Source organism: Hippoglossus stenolepis, chromosome 1 (assembly GCF_022539355.2).
Source record: "Hippoglossus stenolepis isolate QCI-W04-F060 chromosome 1, HSTE1.2, whole genome shotgun sequence".
Taxonomy (NCBI): domain Eukaryota; kingdom Metazoa; phylum Chordata; class Actinopteri; order Pleuronectiformes; family Pleuronectidae; genus Hippoglossus; species Hippoglossus stenolepis.
Window position 1 is genome coordinate 24,637,267 of NC_061483.1, and position 17,623 is coordinate 24,654,889.

Below are 17,623 nucleotides of genomic sequence, written 5' to 3' on the forward strand. Positions count from 1 at the left end.
CCGTTAAGCCCAGCGTGACTTCCTGTCGTCTTCATACCTGGCTCCAGGGGCCTGTGAACCACTCTATGCGATTCTCACAGGGGCCGTTGTTGCAGACCTGAGAGTCGGCGGGGCGATGGCTGCCACACCCCTCCAGAGGAAGGCTGCTGACGTGGTTGTTCAGGCAGAGGAGTCCTCTCGTCCGTACACCCATCCCACATTCAGCAGAGCACTGTGGAGTGGACATTCAATTTTACATTTCATGGTGTTCAGTGATCAATGGCTGAGGCTAGATAGGCCATAACCACTTTCAAACTGAAAACATACGCCATGCCTGCGTAAATACGGCAGGCTGAATCAAGGGCTTCCTTCAAATCCAAACTTAAACACGTACGACATTCCCTGATTTGACCTAATTCTAGTTTTTATTATTGTAATGGGGTGTCATGCCTAACTTTCAGGCACATGTTTAGTGATTTTATATTTTTATAATTTTTTTATGTGGTTCACATGCTTCAAATCTAAAAAGACAGAAACCCTCTTCAAAAGAAAATGTATTTGACTTGTATTTCGAATTTTTTGTTTGGCCCATGTCCCATCCACCAACATGGAGGAAGCAGGATTCATAACCTATACTGCAGCCCCAGCCACCAGGTGGCGATCAAGATGCTTTGGCTTCAATTTAGGAGAGCTGTCATGGCCTCCCAGATAAGAGCTACACCCAAAAACTGTTGGCAGCAGGAGAGGATCATCATGTGTTACCATCATCAGGGCAGACAAAAGAAGCCTTGTCCAGGTTTTTCAAGCTGTCAAAATCTTTATTAAAAGATCTTTTTAGAATCTGCTTATCAAGAGCAGCTGCTTGACGCATGAAGACAGACCTGTACAATGACTCCCTCTGTTGTTAGTGATGAATGAAGGTTGCTGTGTCTCACACTGACTTTTAACACCCACCTTATTCCCCCAATCAGTGTAAAACCAGCTCTTGGCACAGGTTCCCATGTCGCAGTTCTCTGCATCGACCGGCCGCAGATTCATGTTGCACTCCTCATCTGGAACAAAGTCGCCCACGTTGCTGACACAGCGTACCTCCCGCGACCTTTGACCCAGCCCACACGGCACAGAGCACTACAGAGACAGAGCGCAAGTGGTTAATGCTGAAGTGTGGAGGAAAGCACAGCTGGAAACATTGTGTTTTCTTTCATCACCTTTGAAAACATGCTGACACAGCGTCAAAGTAAAAAGGATGTGAGCATCATCAAAACTAACAAAAAGAGAAGTTATGTCCCTGATGTCAGGGATAAAACATTTAAAGACACACACTGTATAAATACAGCTTCATGTCATTAGAATGATGCTCTTTGCTTTCTTTAGAAATAACATTGTAACATTATGACTGAATCACTTGGTGATTGACTGCTGCACTCACGGCCGTCCACTCGGAGCGGATCTGCCACTCACTGCAGATCTTCAGCTGGCAGGTGCTGGCTGTTTCTGGCCGCTCCAGGTGATGGCAGCGGCTCGTGTGGACGTTGAGGGTGCGGTTGGCGTACACCTGGCGACACAGGACCTGTCGGTGCTGCATACCCAGGCCGCAGGTCTTGCTGCACTCAGACCACTCCCCAATATCCCAGCTGCTCAGGAGGAAAATCACAGGAGCCTGCTATTAGCTGTTTTTCATGTTTTTTTTCATTTGGAGATGTGTTCTGATTCTCTATGAGCATGACATGTTGAGAAGCTGCTTTTGTTCCATCTGTAAATCTTTTATTTCTACAATTAAATACATGAATTTTTAGGGATAATTTGTTTCGAGTACCATCATTCGAAGCTAGTGATGTTAAAATGAACTGTAAATCATTTTTAATTTGAATTAAATAATTTAATTCTACCATTTCACAGTCGCAGCTGAGATGATGTTGAATAATGATTTTCTAACTTGGGATCATTTTCAGTTTTCAAAAAGGGCTCATCAGCAGTAGTGCCTGTAAACTATACTAGGTCAACTTTAGAAAGTTTGTTCAGTGATGTGCATGGGTGTGAAATCAGAGGAGTGTGGTCTCTCACAATGCTGGACAGGGCTGCAGGTTGCAGGCATCTTCCTGTGGACTTGGTCTGCTGCTGCTGTCACACAAAGCATCTGACACCTGGCCATGGTTCAGCCGGTGGACACATTGAAAGACGGAGTATCTGAATCCTGAAAAGTTACACAGAGCAGATATTTCAATGAAGACTCTGGAACAGACAGAACAACCAATTAACATCATACATATTAAGAATAGAGTTCGAGACGTCACTAAAGGAACAGCTGCTTATTTCAGCTCTCATGTGATTGCCTTGGTGTATTATTGTATAATTTCAAATGAATATTGTCTGTTTGTGGTGTGTACTTCCATATGGTTTTAAACATTTTTTATTTAATGTGTTGGACCCCAGGAAGACTAGCAGTGTTTAAAAGCACAGCGAATTGGCATAGTAATAAATAAATTCAGAAATAAAGACAAAGAGTTGACCATTTAGTAAGCATTGATTCTTGATACTTTTTAATTTAGTACATACATATTATATGCCCATTATATACTAGTATAATAGTGTGTTAATAACGTGACATTTGGGACATTTTCATTCAAATTTTAAACAACTAGGGATGTCTGCAACTAAAAAACTAAAGCTTTGGGTTGTGTTGTGTTTCCCTACCTTTACCACAGGAGGAGCTGCACTCTGTAACACCACTCAGTTTCCAGTTGTAGTCTCTCTCTCGTCTAGGTGGCTGTACAGGTACCTGGTTGTCAGGGAGACGAGTAGGATACCTCCCTCCTTCCACTGCATCAACGTTTTCCTGGTGTGTGTTGCTGTGATGGTCGTATCCTCCCTGACCATTCACAGTGTTCTCTGAGACATGAACACAGGAAATTAGATATTATCAGAGTCACTATGGTAACACGATGGATAAAGTAGAAAAAGTATTCTTTCGTGGGAATCTATACTTCCACGATTATATTGATTATACAATAGAAGTTTGTAAGAATGCATGAATTACTGCTTCATTGCATTTAAGTGTGAGTGATATAGTTGCTTTAGTAAAATAAATATATAAAAATGTTAAAAAAGTGCTTTAAAACTGGCACATGTTCCTCACATAAATGTTTAAAATGTGTTGCAGTACACATTTAAGCATTATTGGCATACATGTGTTTTTAACACAATAAAAGTTGAATTATGAATCACGTCGGTACACAAAGGAAACTTAGAAAAAACATTATTTCAGTAAATAAATTAGAATTTTGCAAAAATTTGCTTATGTTTTAGTATATTTCTTAAAAGCATTGTTTAGCATATATTTATTTCCTTAGTAAACATACTAAGTAACAAGTCCATTTCAATGCATTTCAGAGCACTTCTTTATTACCTGGGTAGGGTAAGTTTAGGGTTACTTATTATTGTCTTGATTAATCACTGTGTTTATAAAATGTAATGAGAAAAAAAGCTAGAGTAATAAACAGTGTGGGGGCAGAGAGTCGTTTACCTTCAGGTCTGTGGTTTGGTTGCTGAGGGCCGACAGTTTCCTCTGAGGGGATAATGTACTCATAATGAACACCAGGGTTCGGCTGCTGGAAAATCATCTGACAGAGAGTAGAGGAGACTCAGTCAACAATCCTAAAATAATACCTTTGACCTTCAAATATTTTCTCACACAAAATGTGATACCTGCTCTAAAGGTCGTATTTTTCCTGGCCAAACATGTGAGTTTTAGTATGAATGAAAGGATCGAGTCACTACAATAAGTCCAAACTGATTCGCCACTCACATAAACGTCCAGGATCTCATTGGTGGGGCCTTCAGCGAGGAAGGACTCCCCGGCCGTGCTCCTGATTTCATTGGGTCGCCGGTAGGTGAACATGGTCCCCCCTCCTTCATATTTCCCTGGTCGGTCAATAGCCCAGTTTCCGTTGATGATGGATCGCCCCGATCGGCTTCGGAGAGCTGCAGGAGACGGAGAGAACAACCACACAATCACCACTGACAGCCCTGAGGAGGAAAGTACCGCCACAGCCTCTTCCACATAATTATCGTTTAATGTAAAACCATTCAGACATAATGAGAAGTGTAGTAAAAACAAAAACAAAAAGGTCTTACACCGACTTTCTCCACCCAAAGAAAAGTAATTATAGCTAACTGAATAAACGCTCTCTCGTGCTCTTTCAAAGCGATGCCTTTTATAAACGTGAAAATCTGTTTGTGCTGGCAAGTCTTTCATGCAAATCCTGAAACAAAACCCCCCAAAATGTTTTCCACTGATTTCATGGATTATGGACCAGAGGCCATTAGAAAGGCATTAGAAGTGTAACATTAGACAGGCTTGTAAAAGAGTGTTTGGACAACTAAAAGCACTTTGTACAGTGCAGAACAGAGGCCTATTGAGGGGAAATCATGGACGTGGTGAGGATGCAGTAGGTGGCTCCTGTGAGATTTCTGCCCTTGTCTGCGGTAATATTTTTTAAACCTATAAAGCAAATTCAGAATTCATGTTGCAAACCTGCAATTTTGTTCCCAGATCATCAATGAAAAAACAGCAATCTAAGATGATGTCTGTTTGTTTATCATCAAGGATGTTTGTGTTTCACTAACATTGTGACAGTGAATGGAGGCTTTGTTCATGCATGATTTGTTGCTCTACAAGTATCATCCAAAGCCATGCTAACAGTCCAGTGTGTGTGTGTGTGTGTGTGTGTGTGTGTGTGTGTGTGTGTGTGTGTGTGTGTGTGAGAGAGAGAGAGAGACAGTGAGTGAATGTTGCAGAAGGTGCATGTTTTAAACAGGAGGGAGAGCAGAGCGAACTTGGCATCCAGGTGAGTTGGGATTTGAGACGTAGCCACTGAATCCATCCTCCTTGTGCTCCTGGTTTGTTTTACAGAGCACCTTAATTAAAAAGGAAGGTGAGGATCAATGGGTAAGATCCTCTACTGAAAGCTTGTCCATGCACTTTCCGTGCTGTTTGAGGGAAAAATCAATGCCTGCTTCCGGACCTACTGCTCAGCGAGGCAATGGTTCTCATTACACAACACACAGTGGTCCACTTTAGCACTTCTGTAAAGACACTAATCATCTGTACAGTGGGTTTGACTCAGAGGGACATGCCTCACTCCCACAGTGGAGGGTTTTTATCGGCTCTGATCGGCAGTGATGGAAATGTGACACCCAGATCAATGCGCTAATTTGGCAAGACAGCGAGAGAGCGCCTCAGTTATCTGTGTGTTTGTGACATTGAAAATGACGCACCGGGGGAGATTTAATTATTAAATGGGTCATTTAATAATTTCTTTTACATACATTTAGTCTGTAACATAATGTTATATACAGTGGAGTTTTCTGTTTTTTTCCATTTTTTTAGCTGTAGCTGATGAAACTGTAAACCTGGCTCAACACAAGGAGTTCAGCCAATGCTGCGAAGCCGCAAATGTAAAATATATTTAATGTGAAATATAAATTTAACCAAGATTTACCAGAGCAGAACAGAAAACTTGGAAACTTGGAAACTTGGATCCCGGTTAATTCCAGTGTGATTACAAACTCTTCATATATCTCTGGCATTCAGCCTTCTGGACTATAGGTTTTTATTGAACTCTCAACAACATTCAAGATGCTCCTCCCAACTGCCTGATGTAAACCAGATGTAAAACAGTAGCGAGAAGAAAAGAAAGCAAACTAATCTTGAGCGAGAAGACTGAGGACCACTGTTCTATTTGGTTAATTTAGGTCTATGTTGTGAAACTCCAGTACAGAATCAATGTGACCAGCTTTTTTTTTTCCCCACCTAGGTAGTTCCGGCTCTTCACCATCTCTGTGACGTTGATCTTGGTGGCGCCCTCTGGGATCTCCACTATCTTGTGGTAGCCGACCTTGGTAAGACTGTGTTTAAAGACTCCAGAGACCAGCCTGCAGGAGGAGTTGTCGCCTCCACACACGCCGCACCTGTCCATCACCCTCCCTGATCCGAGGTAGTCATCGCAGCCGAGACTCTGCCACACAGAGGGGGGAAAAAGATTGTGATTGTGAGAGCGTTGCAGAGTGACAGTGCAGACGCTGAAGCATCAAAGTGTTAAATAAAATAGTTCTTTAAAAGGTTTACTTGATGTGTAAACAGTCAATTCACTTTATTTACATCCACAGTCACCCATTCACACATACATTCATACAGCACTAAATGCCGTACTTCTTTTATCATACACAGCAAGCACAGCATTCAGGGGGCAATCAGGGGGGTGTAGTATCTTGCTAAAGGATATTTTGGCAAGCAGGCGATCAAACCACCAATCGTCTGGCAAGTAATGACCCCCCCCACCCCTAGCGACAGCCGCCCCCCCAACCACATAGTCATATACTTGGTCATATAAAAAGCTAATTTGGGATAAAATGCTATATTTTCAAAAGTAAACCCAGCTGCACTTGCTAAATGAACTCTATAAACTCACATTAGTAACTACTGTACAATAACTAACTAACCAGGGATCTTGTTAAGTTTCCAGAAGGCATCAATTTGGCCTCTGAATTATCCCTGGGACCCCCGGCTTGCTCTGTCCCCTCGGCGGTTATACATTACAAGAAATGTGGGTACAGTAAAAATACAACAGTTAACATCAGCAGTCCATAAATTCACTCAAACTGGCAGTAAAAGTAACTCGCTGTGCAAACAGGTGGTGAAGCAGCCAAAACTGGTCCCGTGGAGGCGGAGCTACCGTACACTCAGGGACACCGGGTCAGTCGCAGAGAGACCACAGTCGCCAATAAGGAAACCAGCTGAGAGGACATCATGTGGGGGGGAAAGACGTAATAAACCAAAGCCTTCCTGTGATTGGACAGCAGCCAATCTCCAGGCTTTCTAGTGAGCAGCTCCCGCTTGGCTTCCACGTGGATGCCCTGATCGCAGTCGACATATTTCTCTTGCTCCATCTTGCAACAGAAACACATTTCTCTCAGAGCTACTGTGTTGCGTGCACTTGCTTGGTTATAATGCTCATAAAAAATATGGCAGACCAAATGTGTGGCTGTGGAGCTCTACATGTGGTTGTGAGGTGTTAAACTCTAAAGACTTAAACTAATTTACAGCAAGTGTCTAATAAGTCATAAAAATCGTAGGTTGTGCTGGACGAGAGCAGCCGTAAGTTAGCTGCAGACCAGCGGAACGACAGAGAGGCGAAAAAAGAAGGTCAGGAGAGGGATGAGAAAATATAAAGCAAAGGGATGAGAAGATGGAAGTAAAAATGAGGAGAGTCTGGCTCGCTCCCACCCACAGCAGATCACTCCGTTCTGAGCCAAAACACCACCTGTGCCAAAAAAAACATGAAGTGCCTCCTTCCACACAGGAAATAGGTGATGAGAGAAGAGAACAGCAAACTGTGAGTGCTGAGAAAAATACTTCACAATTGCCAAATGCTCCTGTGGTCAACGTGGAATTATGTGGCAGTTACAGCACGGAGCAAGAATGAAAGCTAGGATGGAAATCACTAAACACAACATGATAACAGTCAGGGACACACTGCTGCGTCTCATGCGCTCAGTTTACACATCAGTGAATATAAAGCAGCTACAGTGCAGAGATAAAGGAATGCATAATGCATGGTAAAACACATTGGTGGGCATTTGAACTAGCTACAGTAAGTTCACTGTGGAAAACAAATACAAATGCAGGAGGGCTGTTGGTGACATGACTACCAATGAATATCTCCATTCCCACCATAAACGCCTTAAACCAACAGAGTTATAGCAGCTCAGCAGCATTTGCCTGAAAAAAAGTGAAGAAAAAAAAATTCCTCTCATAAAACAGACGCTGACATGGTCAGAGGTCGTCTGTGGCCATTGGGATGGGAAAATAAAACATATTCACCTTGGAGTGGAAAATAAGCAGAGTAACTTACCCGACCTCACAAATCTGAGCAGTTGATTTAATATAATATGACTGGATTTAAACTCACACAGGGATTTTGTTCTTCTGATGTGGGAAAAGCCGGGAGGTTTTGCACCTCCAGTGCAGGAAGCATTAGAGAGTTGAGGGAGTATTTGATATCTAGTGATTTGGACAGCTGCACCATTAACATCGCTAAACTGTCAGGACAAACTTTTCAGCTTTGCGGTAGCACGCAGCACAAAATAACATCCTAATCTGTCCCCGAATAAACCCCGTCCCCAGATTGTCACATCTGCTCTCCAGGCTGTCTCTGACAAACGTGACCTTAACCGTGAACCCGTCAAACCGAGGTGTCGCTGATGTCGGGACACATGAGTGAAACCACGGCTCGGCGAACGGCTCGCTGGCTCTTCCCATCAGCAGAAGCAGAAGTCTCAGTGTGGTAGGGTTTCTCCGCACTGAGACTTTTGTCACCCTCTTTCTGTGGGTGGCACTGGCTTGTGCCATCTGTTGAGGGAAATTGCCCAGTTTTCATTAGAAAAAAAACAACCTTTATCTGGAACTGGTTACATGTATGTGTCAGGATAGCTGAATCAGTCAACTCATGACCACAGAAAGTAGCATCATCTATTAATTAATCCTGACGTTATGCACCCACAAGATGCAGCTGGGTTAAACTCATCGTACTGCAGAGTATTTCCAACAAAGTGAAGCCACACACGTTTCGCCACAGGCTGCCAGAAAAAAAAAACAAGACATTAGGAATTAGACCCAGATATTCTCAGGCGTAAGTTTTAGTTTGGTTCTTATTGAAGCATACTGCAACCTCCACACTGACCTACAGATGGTATGATGGTGGCACTTTTCCCCCCTGTGCAGCTTTAATGGTTGAATACTAAAAATAAACTTGGGCCTCCTAAACATTGAGGTCTGGGCCTATTGTTGACTTGCAGGGCTCAGAGTTATGGTTAGTAGCCACCATGTGAACTGTAAATAGTGGGGTTAAATATTTACTCTATCACACAAAATGGCTGTGTTGGCTCTTAAAATTAATAAAACCACAATTATCGTCTGGGGTCATGCGAATTTCGCGACCTTAAAAATAGCAGGAAGGGCTCTCACTGGCCTTTCACTTAACCTCTTAAACCCTCGGCTGCTTTTCGTTTCCTTTATTTCCAGGCTTATGGCATAACCACAGTATGTCTGCAGGCTACAGAGAAATGCCATTGTTTGGCTTGTTAGTGATATGAAACATGTTGGAGGAGATTTTTTTTCAATAAAAACAGGATTTTAGAGCAGTATGAAAGGGGGTTTTGGCAACTTGGGAAACAAACAAAGAACAAAACATCATGTCATATCATGTTTTTATAAAGTTAAGATGCTGAACAGTAACACATCCAGCAGACAATGGACAATACACAGACTGTAGATGTGTGTCTCCTCCCACTGTCCAGAAATGAAGCTAAAATATCCTGGATACGAACGCAACCATCTTGCACATTTGTAGCCAGAATCTGCGCAGATGTGATCCACATCTATCGCCCATTTACGAGTCAGTCTCAGCTGTCAATCATATTCAAACTGTTTTTTATCAAACAATAATCTGTTAATAATCTCTGTGTGCCTCTCCCAAGGCTCAGTCAGTAAGACATGTTTGAGGAGGAGGAGGAGGAGGAAGAGGAGGAGGAAGAATGGTGGGATCTCGGCGAGTTTGCTAGCTTTGTCAGTTTATTAAAAAATGTTCATGAAGTTTAGGGAAAAGGCAATGATTTATAATCACAGCCAAATGTTTAAGCTTGTTTGTGAAACCCTCAGGTTTTATGGGATCATTTGAGTGTTTCATTTGGTGCCTTTAATGGGTTAGCACATAGAAGGATTTATGACCTATACTGTAGCCAGCCACCAGGTGGTGGTCAAGACTTTTTGGCTTCAGTTTTGGGGAGCTGTCACATTGTCCATTTATGTCTATGGCGACTAGACAAATGTCAACTCAATGCTCAATAGTCACAAGATAAATCACAGTGGGCTCATCACTATGAGTAACACCTTCCAGCTTACACAGACACACTTATCTGAACCATTATTAAAATATATAAATAATGATAAGCGCAGCTTTAACAGGGGTAAATTGACAAGTGCAATTGATATGTTGCATATGCAATCCATGTGTTTTGGTGTAAAAAAATCCTGTATCACACTGAATCCAAGTTGTAACTTTCAGCTCAAACAACTTTCAGCAGTTAAATTCTTATCTAGGTCACATACTTACTGCTGAGCCTCGCTCTGCAGCCCAGATATAAGTGATGATTTGCACAGGCCCCTTGATCTGTCTGTTAAAGTGTAACTGAAGAAAAATTCCCAGTTTGCTGTTTCACTCATGTTTCTCTACACATGTGCGGAGGCGTCTCTTTTCTGAAATAAAGATTTAAAGGCAGCGAGCGAACAACTGTCTAAACCAATATCAGAGAGTGTGAGGGAGAATGTGGCAAATGTGAGCCATTTGCATCGTCCCCAAGAGTAAACATACACAATGTCAAGATATATAGTTGCACTGGCACTAAATCTCTTCACGACCGCTTTGGCATAATGTTACAGTATTAGAGCTTTTATCCAAGTAGGAGGCCTGGTTTGTGGCTCGTAAATATGAATAAAAGGTTATTGCTCAGAATGATATCTAATGTCAGATGTAATGTGTAGGGTTTAAAATTTCCTTCACGTAAAGTGTAATTTCACCCAAGTGTCTCAGCAAGTAGTTCAAATGGTGTGTTTGCTAAAAAGGCGATGGGGACAGCAAAGATTTTAAAAAAGAGCAGGGCATCCAGATTCCCCCTCACGAGCTGTTCGCCACCACTGACACTTTCAATATAGTTTTCGGATTATTGTCTTGTAGTTGTTGTTCTTACATCCTAATTTCAGACTACTGTAAACATTTGGTTCTTGCGCGTCAAGTTATCACCCAAGAAGAAGTAAGACCTGAAACGCAGAGCATGGGTGCGTTGGAATAGTCCATTTTGCTATGGAACCTTCTTAAATGCCCCCGGATTTAAAGCAACACAACCAGTTGCAACTGGACACACCCACGTAAATCTAAAAAACAGAACGGCTGTTTTATTCTCATGACATTGATCCAGAACTGAATCCTCACATGATGATTTCTTCTCTGTCCAGTCAGAAGTCACAGTGATTAACAAGCATATTGAATTTATAGGTCACAAAAACATCATCAGAAGTAATTACAAATATAAAGGTTATTTCAACCCCCTGACTGTGGAATGCACACATACAAAAAAGATTTTTCTTCACTTATATAAGGTTTTCTCCACGAATATTCCTCATATTATTATATTATTTCAACATTTCAGCTCAGTTTGTTTTATTTTCATTTTCAATTAATTCTGTTTCCATGTTATTTTCTGTGAGTGGGTAATGATTAAATGTTCCCTGTAAAACCTGAAAGCATTTTTTCTCAGGATGTGCCAATCTGTTTTAGACAGGAAACTTTATTATAACTGTCAGCGAACTTACAGCACAGGGTACCATACAGTTTGTGCATACCTTCTGTTATAAATAAAGTCGTTTTAAAAAGACGTACGTTTTTGTGATAGTGGAGTCGGATTTTCTGAACGCAGCCCATGAGTGGCCAGAGTGTGAGCAGTGTGAGTCTCGAATGGAGACAGTTTACGTCAAATACCATGGTTACAACTTCATGAGACAGTGCACGAGTAAAACAATATGGATAAAAATCCAACAAAACAGGAAGAAAGGGTGAGGCTTGACTCCCTGGAGTGTGACACCTCGAAATGTCGCAAATTGACAGCAGCAGCAGGAGCATACATGAAGTCTTGCAGCATCATTTGAGTGGAGAAGAAGTGAATGTTCAAGCTGGGCAGCCTCAGCCTGCAATGGCCACATTTCATGATGGTGAGGACACAGAGAGCTGAGCTGGTGGAAGTTCCACAGACAAGTAGACTACAGGGCAAGCGGTAAGTACTGTATGGAACACAAGTGTATTCAGGTTGCTCCCTCTCAACCGAGTTCCAGTATGTGTTACTCATGTATGAGAAGCACAAACTGGGGTAATATTCACAGTGATGCACTTTTTTCTGTGACTTTCATTTAGGAGTTATTTTTCTTTTCGGTCTGATAATTGGCAAGTAAACTGGAATTATGGATATAAAATGTATTTAAAAATTACAATGAATGTGTGAGAGTTTGGAAAGTGTGTCTGTGTGTGGCGTGTGTACATTTGTCAGTGAGACTTTACGCTGCTGAGACAGAATAATTTGCCCCTGAGCATCAAGCTCAAGGCTGACAGTTAACACCAGCAGATGGTTATGGCTGGACCACCGAGTTACACTGCATCAGCAGCATCCAGATGTTGGCAGCTGTTTGGGGAACATACACACAAACTATAACCACTAGAACAGATTCAAATATGCACATTACATATTGCACAAGGTTTAACATGTATCTCTCTTTCACCTTCTGCCTCTATCCCTGAAATGTATCCAGCTGCCTGTGTGGTGCATTTTATAAATTTTTAGTGTTCATCATTACTCAATCCAGTCCAGTTATTCAGTAAACACACAATTTAGATTGTATCACATCAACATGTAAAAACATAAAAATATTTTTCAAAACAGTGATTCCCAATAAATCAAGTGACTTGTATCCAAATCACAGAGTAAATCATCAGTATGTCAACATACAATGTTTATAGGGGCTCTGACAGAATTCAAGGCATATATAAAGTTTATGTGACTGCTGCCTCTTTCTTATGTCCCATTCCCACAACACTGTAGGTCAGGGAGCTAATGCTGCTACCAAGGCCACACAAAGTAAAAAATATTCACACCAAGAGAATATAAGGAGTCAGTACTGAAGCAATGTCTGGGTATTTCCCTGGTGCAGCCTGTGTCACAGCAGCTTTTGAAGGGATAGTTCGCTCATTATCTTCTCACCACTATGCCGATGGAGGGGTGGGTGAAGTGTTTGAGTCCACAAAACACTTTAGGAGGTTCAGGGGTAAACAATGGTGCAGCCCAATCCAATCCAATTTAAGTAACTGGTGACCAATTTTTCAAAGGTAATAAAACAACTGAAAAAAAACATAACATGCCTCCATATTGCTCGTGTGGTGTCATCCAAGTGAGCGCCTAGCCCAACATTCATATTCCACTGGAAACTGCATCATTGACACAGTGTTTTAAGCCTAAAAGTTCGACTACAGGAAGTATCAATGCTAACGGACGTAGCGATGCGAACGCACACCCCACTCGTGCCCTTTGGCGAGAGTGTGTGCTGTTTTCCGGTGTCCATGAGAACGTGAACACGCCTCCAAGGAGGATAACAGAGGACATTTATGTTTAAAACACATGATGCTGTTTTTAGTTGAATATGAATGCCGGGGCTTGCAGACACTTGCGTGACACCACACAAGCAGTATGGAGGCATGTTGTGTTTTTTTTACATCTGAAGAAGGGGTCCCATTTACTTCAATTGTACTGGATTTGGCTGAAATGCTGTTTACCCCTGAAACTCCAGAAGTATTTTCTGGACTCAAACACTTCACCCACCCCTCCATCAGCACAGTGGTGAGTGGATAATAAGTGAATTTACAATTTTTGGTGAAATATCCCTTTAATACCGGCTAAGAAACTAACAACCACTAAAAACTAACATGGCTACATGCTGCTGGTCCAAAAAAGAAAAAGTAAAACAATAATAAAATCAGGGGGTTATGAATAAAAGGATGTTTTCTTAGTCTGGATATGGTGCAGTGGTCAACCCCCCCCTGAGTCTGAATCCACACTGGCTGAGGCTCAGAGTCAGATCCCAGCAGAACCTTCTAACCTGAGTCTGTGAGGTTTACTGCTCAGCTCTCCTACTGACTGCCAAAAGCAAAACAAAAAAAACCCTTACTGTGAGACACGGACTGCTGTCTCCTTAAAAACATATTCTCCGTGACTTAAAATGTACCATTTACACTGCTGTAAACAAAATGTACAAGTTCCATTCCAAAGCTAAATGATTTTCTCTTGTTCATGTCAGTGTGTATCCTGTCAGACAGATGACGCTGCGACATTAGCACAGCTCCTCACTGGAGAACTCTGGGAATAAAGGTATGCTATAATCTGCACTCCTATAATAAAAAAAAAACATGTCAGGATGGAAGAGGTGCAGTATTTTTGAACATATTAATGAGCGCTGGGTTAAAGGGGGCTGTGTGCTGAACACTGGGGATTTCCACAGCTCTTCACACATCAAAAATGTGCAGCGTTCTTTGGCAACAGCCCGTGAAGTTATCACGACTTGGTCAGCTGTGACACACCAGCTCATCTGGGGAAGCGATCAGGCCCTAACTTGACTTCCAGGTGAGAATACAGAAGCAACAAGACAAAGAATTTATAGTGGAAGTGACCACGAGTCACGGCGCTGCGTCTGGAAATGACATTACTGAGATCTTACAAAGATCTCAAAGACCAAAAAATTAATAAATCAGGTAGGATTATGATTGATTTAAAGTAAGGTTTAGATAAGGATGAAATATGTCACGATAACAGACCCCCTGTCTTTCATGTGACGTGCACTTTGCGGTCGTCATGGCTACCAGCATCTGCCTCCCACATGCTGGGAAGCTGTGGATCTTTCAGCTGGTTTTAATGAGCAGGGGCAGGCGACACGGCTTCTTCTTCAGTCAGCACTTCAAACACATCTGCATCTGTGGAAGCTACTGCCAGCGAGTTCACATCTGACACGCTCATTAATAAAGGGAGTGAACCGCAGACTAGCCCTGATTAACTGTCTTTACTGAGTGAAGTGTCACTTCCTCTTTGTGAGCGTCACACTGGACATGATTTAGGGCACATCAATAACTGGTAATGATGTTCTGAAGACAATCCTTATATATTATAGGAGTAAATGTATACGAGCTAAAAATATGAATTTGCATTAATACAACATAATATAGGATATGCAAAAGGAATTGACTTCACTTCATTGTTCTACCATTCGCAAGAGAGGGTTCCTTTGAAGACCAAAGAACTACATTCATTTATGAGTCTAGATGTCACATTAAAAGTCCCACTCATGAACGTCTTTGTGGCAGTTGACAATGCCACGGGGCTCTCCCACACACAGCCAGAGCCTCCGGGGTAGGTGAAGGTGCTCTCCCAGCTTCCTCCACAGTCCTATTCACTCTTCATTATTTCTCTTCTGTGTTGAAACAGGTCTATACGAGTTTAGGGTGTTGGATGTAAACCTGATCCAATGTCACTTGGAATAAACAGAGTTACAATAAAGTCAAATTTCAAATCTTAAATTTAGGCTTGCCATAACAACAGGACATATTTGGATGCTACACTGAAATACAAGAACAATGCTGCAGCTTTATTTCCATGCCTGGTCTTTTACCAAATCATGTATGTACTGATAAATCGATCAGACTCTAATTATTTATCTAGCCACCAAACCCCTTCATCAAAAACCTGACATTGTTTTGACAAATATGTGTGTGTGTGTTCAGTGGACATTTTATTAAAGAGTGATGCAGGAGCAGCTTTTTAATGCAGGATGCTCCAAGAGGAATCAAACTCTGACTCTGGACTGCTTCTTTACGGAAGATGTGACTTCATCAGTAGCTCAGATTTATTCAATTTGTCTCTGCTCCTCAGATTTCACTTCTGGCTCTGGTATAATGGCAACACTAACTAGAGGACTGTGGTTATTTTTAGCCACAAACAGAAACACATTTTGGTGTTTTGGACAGTAATCTCTCAGCTTTCCACTTTCCACAACATAAGATATCTTGTAGTCAGTAGCAACATGTGTCAAACTCAAATGGGAACACAGACACTGTGATTATTTCCTGTAACAAGAGGGAGACGAGCTGAGGACAAACAAAGGGGGAGTTATTCCTCCAACAAATTTTTAGCTTCTTCAACTTTATGCTAGTGTAACATCACTTGACAGGATATCATGCCAACTGCAGACATGATCATTTAAAGCCAAGTGGTGACGGCAGATAGGAATCAGCGGTGAGACCTTTGATCCTAACAGTAAAAAAGAGGCCTCGTCCATACCACCAGCTGCCCTCATAACCCGGGGCGAAGGGCACAGCGTCTTCATTAAAGGCTTCCATGCTTGTAAAGCACTCCGAAATAGCAGTGAGCACGGTGGATCTACAGCCATTAAAATGCATAGGGTTTCACCTGACATCACTGCTCTGACTGTTTTTGGGAACTGGATGACAGAATGGTTTTTGCTGGGGATTAACACCAGGAGATAATGGACTGGTGACATGATACAGGGAGGACGTTCAACATATAATGCAGTTAACATAACTAACAGTTACATTACGGTTGGTATTTTGATAGGAGCTGCACTATGTGGCTCTGTACGTTTGTTACAGATCCTCTTTCCTGATTGTTTTATCCGCTGTTGGATCCGCTGTATCTTGTATATCTGCGACTGTTTTGACAAATCTTTTTCTGCAGATCTACTCCTCCCAAATCCCACATCCAAGATTTAAATGGTAAATGTGCTGTTTTCATGTAGCGCTTTTCAGTTTTACCAACCACTGTGCCGTCTGGTTCGTGGAAGACCCTCTCTACCTCCTGAGCCACAGCCACCCTTATTTTAAATGTATAATATTGGAGTTTTTTAATTGCTCCAAAGAGGTCAGACAGTGAGACTGAGTTGAACTGACTCACAAGATAATGGGGTTCTATCTTACACGTGGCCCAAAGCGGCAGCAAGTACAAGTCAACCGCTTTGCAAGTTTCACGCCAACACAGTTGTCATTTTCTCTTTCAGCGCCCATGCTGTTTCAAAACTAAATGCACTTATGTCCATCTGAGCACCCATGGACATGCTGGTCTTAAAATGAGGTGTGGTCAGGTGCATTGTTGCCGTATTGCTATCTTGAGACAGCGAAAAGTGATTTCATGATTGACCAACAAAAACTTCTGAAGTCAATGACACATTATCAAGATAGTAATATGTGAGTACATGGGCAGGGGCACATCGAGCTAACACTTTACTTCTTACACACATTGATGACCTGCTGTCGTGCCTTCACGAGCCAGCAGATCCATTTCCTCTGGAGAGAAGCGTTCTCTCCTACTACCTGGCAAATTCACCATTGTAACATAAATCTGCCAAGACGCGAGTAAACCTGGCTTTTAAAAGGACAGGGAGATGACACTGTGATAGTTTCATTGCAATTAACGAGTAAAACATCCATTAATAATTAAGAGATTAGGTAGAACCTTTTAAAACCATGTGTCTGGCACAGCAAAACTTTTTTTCCCATGATTGAACAATAGCTAAATTTATATCGACAAGACTACTGTGTGGACTCATCATGCTACAGTAGTAATAGCTGGATCCAATTCTATCCAATATTCATAACTCCTTCTATCAGCTTGATTTCCCCAAAGATTTGCTCTATTATTTTTCATAACTCAACCCACATTTTGTGCGTTGAAAGATTCCAATATTTGAATGAAACCATGTAGAACTGGCGCAGACGTACTCATCAAGACCTTGGCACGTCACAAGTTTGCATTTACAACCCCAGGCACCTCACACCGGGGTCATTAATCATCTGCAAACAGGTGAGCTAAAACCAACTGAGTCGAGCCACAGGCAGTGACGGGCTAATTCAGGCTCGCAGTCTATCCCTAATAGAGTTCAGTACATCTTTATAGTCCCAGGACAGGCCTGACTCACTGAGTCCTC

The 17,623-nt window shown here is 42.0% G+C and overlaps 1 protein-coding gene across 1 annotated transcript in view; it reads right to left on the reverse strand.

Annotated features, from left to right (window-relative positions):
* Window positions 1-17,623, reverse strand: part of LOC118111732 (thrombospondin type-1 domain-containing protein 4) — a 45,826-nt gene that overhangs the window by 3,555 nt on the left and 24,648 nt on the right. Inside the window, exons 8-15 of the mRNA XM_035160509.2 lie at window positions 5,792-5,996; window positions 3,785-3,960; window positions 3,503-3,599; window positions 2,674-2,868; window positions 2,044-2,173; window positions 1,409-1,613; window positions 934-1,107; window positions 38-211 (exon numbers count right to left, since the gene is read on the reverse strand). Of these exons, the coding sequence (XP_035016400.2) occupies window positions 38-211; window positions 934-1,107; window positions 1,409-1,613; window positions 2,044-2,173; window positions 2,674-2,868; window positions 3,503-3,599; window positions 3,785-3,960; window positions 5,792-5,996 (1,356 nt within the window). The remainder of the gene's footprint in view (window positions 1-37; window positions 212-933; window positions 1,108-1,408; window positions 1,614-2,043; window positions 2,174-2,673; window positions 2,869-3,502; window positions 3,600-3,784; window positions 3,961-5,791; window positions 5,997-17,623) is intronic.